This window comes from Leptonychotes weddellii, chromosome 1 (genome assembly GCF_054177405.1).
Source record: "Leptonychotes weddellii isolate Sample4059 chromosome 1, ASM5417740v2, whole genome shotgun sequence".
NCBI classification, from domain to species: domain Eukaryota; kingdom Metazoa; phylum Chordata; class Mammalia; order Carnivora; family Phocidae; genus Leptonychotes; species Leptonychotes weddellii.
The window spans coordinates 132,141,431-132,147,430 of record NC_138369.1 but is presented as its reverse complement, the minus strand read 5'-3'; the positions used below and the strand labels follow the sequence as shown (position 1 = coordinate 132,147,430).

General features: G+C 47.4%; 1 protein-coding gene across 3 annotated transcripts in view; it reads left to right on the top strand.

Moving 5' to 3' along the window:
- PARP14 (poly(ADP-ribose) polymerase family member 14) overlaps positions 1–6,000 on the top strand; it is a 40,134-nt gene that overhangs the window by 1,042 nt on the left and 33,092 nt on the right. For all 3 annotated transcript variants that reach the window (XM_081832891.1, XM_081832882.1, XM_081832899.1), the window contains exons 2-3: positions 3,955–4,088; positions 4,833–4,866. In XM_081832891.1, the coding sequence (XP_081689017.1) occupies positions 3,955–4,088; positions 4,833–4,866 (168 nt within the window). The remainder of the gene's footprint in view (positions 1–3,954; positions 4,089–4,832; positions 4,867–6,000) is intronic.

Genomic DNA, 6,000 nt, shown 5'->3' with positions numbered 1-6,000 from the left:
ATAAATTTGGTTGAAAATAAGTACCTTGACTTCTGTTGGGAGAGACCCTGGAAATCACTTTTAGGAGATCCATGCAATGTTCTAGGTTGAGGACAACTGAGTCCTTGAAACCTGAAAATCAGCGTGCACATGGAAGATATGTATTCGTGTACTATTCTGGATTTGGTAACTGAGGTCAGTGCTCTGAGAGAGAGGGACGGAGAGGGAGAGCCCCCCCTTTTCTTCAGTTATTTTTTAGGTGGGGTAAAAAAGGTGTTAAAGGAATGTGAGGAGTCAGTGGGATTTTCCTACAGGTCGTGAGATTCCCAGTGTTTCTGGGGTCACTTGGAGGAGGTATGAAAGTGTTGTCTAAAAGCACATTGGGTGTAAATATAGATAGTTATTGGAGGGCTGCTTGCTGTTGATCAACACACAGAATCTTCGTTGAGGGTGCGCTGGTACCTCTTCCCTCAGTTTCAGGGTGGTCCTTGGACTGGGAGCAGGGGTGACATTCTGAGTTTATGTGGGTTGGGAGTTTTGAGCTCCCCTCAACCCTCACCCCAGGCAGTTGAGCGGCTGAGTTCTCCCCCCAACCCTTGCTGTTAGCTTTAGGAAAGAGAGGATAAGCACCCACCCAGTTATTATCTGCTGGGTCAAGACCAGGTCTGCAGTGAGAGGCCTGTGAGCTGCTGGTCCCGGAGCGTGCGCTTTTTCCTTTGGAATCTCATAGGAAAGGAAGTGGACAAGCACTGATTCTACCTTCCCGTCGCTGGATCTGGAGAAGCATTTGAGCCAGAGGAGAGGCAATGAGGCTTACCCGAGAGAAACTGGCATGCTCTAAGCAGAGATCCGGAAAGGAAGAAATGAAACCCAGAGAGTGGAGGGGTTCCCCAGCGAAGTGTGTGTAGGGGGAGGCAGGTGGGGGACAGGAGACCTACTAGGCTCAGAGCCCTTAGGAAAACCAAGTACCGAGTTTTCCAAGGCCTCACATCACTGAGGAATGCTCGGAAGGGCAGCTGTGCGATGTAAGCCATTTCCCCTGGACTTCATTTTCCTCAAGGAGTTTTACCACTTTGATTGCAACTGTCAACATCATAAGGGCCTGGCCCTTAGGGACACTTACCTCTTGAGAATCCTCTTAACCTCCCGAGTGGTTCTCAATTTGGGGCCACTGGCCTCTGCGTCTGACTCGCAACAGACTAAACAGACCCAGTGCCTGGTGCCTCTTAGAGATTTAGGAACCCCCGGGGGTGGGTGAGCGGGACTCTGTGTGCTTGACCAGCACTCCGGGGGGCCCTGGTGTGCTAAACTTTGGGAAGCCCCGTTGTTTGTTGCCAACCCTGAATGAACAAAAAAGGGAGATGATTAGTAGAAAATACAAACAGCATAAAAATACCAACAGCGCAAAATACACTTTTGTGTCAATAACATCATTCTGTTCTAGCCCTGAACGCACAAATGGTGGCAATCTCCCCCACAGGCTTCCTTCCTCTCATCACCCAGCCCACCTCCCCTACCTCCGTCCCCAGGCTGCTCCAGCGGCCCCTCTTGTGGTACCCCTAGCACAGACAGCTCCAACTTAGTACAAATCGAAACCTTTTATGGGCAAAGGCCCTGGGGGCGGGGAAGAGGGGTGTGTGTGGCAGGAAGTGCCTATTCAGTTTCAGTTTCCTACCTGAGGAGCTACTGCCCCAGTAACAGGTTTCCAGAAATTTGCTAACAATGGTTGACCGCGCCCTCCCTCCCAGCGGTCCTGGTCGTCGGGCACTGGTTCTTCTGCAGGGATTCCCCCCCACCCCCCACCCCAGGAAGTGGCCTCACCGGGTGCGACGCACCGCGTAGCACTACTTTCTTCACATGATTCATGTAGCAAGAATGAGCCCAACAGCACAGCTCTGTAGAAATTAGTGTATCGCTGGGACGCCTGGGTGGTTCAGTCGTTAAGCTTCTGCCTTTGGCTCAGGTCATGATCTCAGGATCCTGGGATCGAGCCCTGCATCAGGGTCCTGGGATGGAGCCCCGCATCAGGCTCCCTGCTCAGTGGGGAGCTTTCTTCTCCCTCTCTCTCTGCCCCTCCCCCTGCTCATGCTTTCTCTCTCTCTTTCTCAAATAAATAAATAAAATCTTTAAAAAAAAGAAGAAATTCGTGTATAGCAAACAGAAGTATTTGGAAGCTGTATCTTACTTTTAAATAGCTCACTCAATTTCTGAGAAGTCCAGTGTAAATTAACTTATTAAGCCCTGTTTCAGATGTGTGCATTTATCATCCTTTCAGGTCATAATTTGGCTTCTGATAATTTTCAGTCTGTTCGGGGTAAGGGAACCCATTTCCTCTTTAAGTAAAATTAAATGTCAGTGGTCTGAGGTTGGTGCAGAAGGGAGACTGTCCACATGGGGAAGGGTGGCTGGACATCAGGGTTTCAGCTCTTTTTCCGCCCAGATTCCCCTTGTCCCTGTGGCGGGTCACTTACTCCTCTTGCTACTGTCTGCTCTCTCGAAATCCTCGTGCCCTGCATATTGTGCACAATCTCAGAACAGGCTTTTGCATTTAGATGCCTGGATAAGATTCTCCCAAAGTCTAGGGGATTGTAAAAGGAATGCATCACAGAAGCCCACGACTCTAGACAACTTGGCTTACAAAAATTGACTTGTTCTCAGGCTTCAGGCCTCAGGGGTCATATGGGGTCCTCAGCCCTCCCGCTAGCTTAGGACAGCCCCTCAGGAGTCCACGTGAAAACATCTGCTATCTCATGAAGAGTGAAAGTAGAGTCCGGCGTTCTTTCTCATATTGTTTCTGGGGCCCGTTTCTGAGTTGGCATCCAGTGAAGGCCTCACACCTCCTGCCCTTTTGTGGATGATTGAGGTGGGAAAGCTATTCCAGCTCCTTCTTATGAAAGATTCCCTATATCCTTGGCCTTTCCACCCATCCACACCGGCATGCAAGATAGTGGCCCAACATGCACGTCAGAGCCACGTGTGGGAGGAGTAGGGCACTCTCAGAGGTTCCCCTTCACCCTGACCTCTTTGCACCAGCTGACTATGTTGAGCACGCCTCCTCCTCTAAGCTGGCTCCTTGCCGGTTCTCCATGGCCTGAGATGCACTGATTTTCCTTTTCTCTCTCTGGCTGCTCCGGCTTATAATTATAAACTTACACTTGCATAGCTCTTGTGGGTGTTACAAAATTCATTCACAGACACTGTTTCAAGGGAGGAAACAGACTCAAGAAGTTAAGATATTTTCTCAATGTCACTCATCTCGTTTTTGGCAGAGTTGGAATTTAAATCCAAGTCTTCGGACTCTTCTGTTCACTGTTCAGTTTTTTCACTACAACCCAGCTGTCTGCTGTGCTAATTCTTTTTTTCTTTTTAATTTCTCCCATCCCTTCTTTTCTACTCCTTTTACTATTGGATGTGAGGCTCTTATCATCACAGGTTAAGGAACTGAATGAAACAGCTTTTTCACTAGGCTCCTGGCCATTGTGCTCTTGGTCACTCAAATTGCCTTCCTAAAACACAGCTTTCATCGGGCCACGTCCCAGCACCCAGTCTTCGCTGGGTTCACCATGAGGCATACTTTGATTATTTCCCTTCACTTGTGGAATAAATATTGTTACCTTTCTTAGTGCCTCCTGAGCATTATGGACTGTACTAAGTCCTTTATAATGTTTTTTAATTTAATCCATGTAACACCTATATAAGACAGTCTTCATTAATTACTTATTAATAGACAAGAAGACTGAGGCTTTGCAAGTAAGACTTATTAAGGAACATGCCCAGGGGTTAAAAAAAATAAGGGTAAAGATGGGATTGAAACCCAGGTGTACTCGCTAAACTTTTCTTCTTTTCACCATACAAGGACTTGCTTGGGAAACTGACTAAGCCATTGATTGCAAATGATGAAGCCCTATGGAAATCATGGAATAATTTGGTGAATAAAGATTGCTTGACAGTTTCTTCTTTTTTTTTTTTTTTCAGTTCGGCAAAAAGTTCTGGAGACAAAGTACCATGAGTTGCTATGGCCAGGAATAGGAGCATTCCAGTTAACTGTCCAGTTGCCCACAGCCCCAGATGAAGTCCAGGATGTCTTTGAGGGGGAAATTCCAACAAAGGTAAGTCAAGGCGTGAGTAAAGGGAAGTAGGGTGTTCTGCCAAGCTGTGTGGGAAGAAAATCACAATATGGAGAATATAGTGGGATGAGAAGTATAAATCAAATTGGAATAGAAGGCACCTTACAGATGTGGAGGGAGTGAAAGCAGTCATGGGGAAGGTATGGAATAATGAAGGAGGGGGCGCTTTTTGTTTGATTTTAGACACTTTCTGAAAAGTCAGAATTTGCAGATTATAATAAGGCTGCTTTGAGATGTAAATTTTTGAGTTTGTTTGGGTGCTTTTAACCTGGAACTTGCTCAGTTTGTCTTATTTTTACATCATTTTGAGGGGACAGAGATCCATACTACCTGTGCTATCTCCTTGACTGTAAAATGGGACAGTAATCCATTGGGTTGGTGGGTTGGTGGATCGTTGTGAGGATTAAATGAGACAATCTCTGTAAAGCACAAGCCTGGTGCTTGTTAATAGTAAACACTCAATAAACATTAAATGGGGAAAAGATTTAGGTGACCCCACACCGCAAGCACTTGGTGTTAATTGGGTTTTAGTAATTTGGGACTCATTTTTAGCAGTGATTCTTGTGCTAAGTGGATATGAGGTGCATTCAACAGCGTAAGTGCCAGAGCTTTTTATTATTGTTTCTATTGGCCCGATGTCTCCGGTCCAGTCCCAGGGACAGTTTCTCAATGTAAAGAAGTTATTAGTCATTTCTTGATGCTACTCTATCGTTTATTGGATTTCAGGAATTGGAGACCAAAGAACATGTCAAAGAACCAGGTAAGGGCAAAGAACTGAGATGGCTGACCTTCGCCAGTGGGCTTGCTTTCATTAAGGATGGCACTTGCAGGGCTCATCCTTCTCTTCTCGACTTCACAAAGCAGGGTGTGCTTAGCTTAGAGATGCCATCTGCTTACTCGCAGCCAGTTGTGCTGAGGGTGAGCACGGGGGGAGCCCCCTGAGATCTTAGGGCTCAGGTCAGAAGGATGGGAACAGATCTCTCTGCGGGGACTGGGAGACACCTTGCAATTGAAAGGAGGCGAAGAGGTGCCTGGGAGATGGTGATAAACTGACCTGTAGAGCCCGCCTGTGCCCAACTGCCATCGAGAAGCAAGGACACGATGTGTCAGTGTGTGTCCCGTGTGGCTAAGTCAGTTTCCGAGCACTGGGTCTGGAGGGCGCTGTCCTCTGGGGCCACAACAGGACGGTGGACAAAAGCTTCTACGTGCTGGGTGCGGGAGCTCTTCTCGTCCCTTCTGCTGTAGGAAACAGCCGCCACCTCATAACCCTCGTGGACTCTGCAGCTTTCCTAGTGTCTGGGTGTTGGCCTGCCGTACCAGCTGCCACTTACTGAAGAGGCAGCTCGTTTTCCTGGCCAAGCATGCTCTTATAAAGGGGAGAGATGTCGACCTGTGCTGAATGGCTGGACAAGAGAGATAAAGTGATACGTTTATCCAGATCTTAGGGAAAAGGAATTCCGAAAAAATGTGTAAATTATTATCCTCTAAAACTGACACTGTTTTGAGAACATGTTTCCATTTTTGCAACTTTCTCTTTTGAAAATGGCAGTAGGCTGAGAGCTGCCTTTACTTGGCAAACCGACTGGAGAGGGATGTATGGATTGTTTTTACCTAACATGGAGGCACTATTCAGCCGTAGAATCTAGGATTCAAGGTTTTCTTAAGAAGCTCATGATTCGGGACGCCTGGGTGTCTCAGTCGGTTAAGCGTCTGCCTTCAGCTCAGGTCATGATCCCAGCATCCTGGGGTCGAGTCCTGTATCGGGCTCCTTGCTCAGAGGGGAGCCTGCTTCTCCCTCTGCCTGCAGCTCCCCTTGCTTGTGCTCTCTCTCTCTCCCTCTCTGACAAATAAATACATCTAGGGGAAAAAAAAAAAAAAAGCTCATGATTGTTAT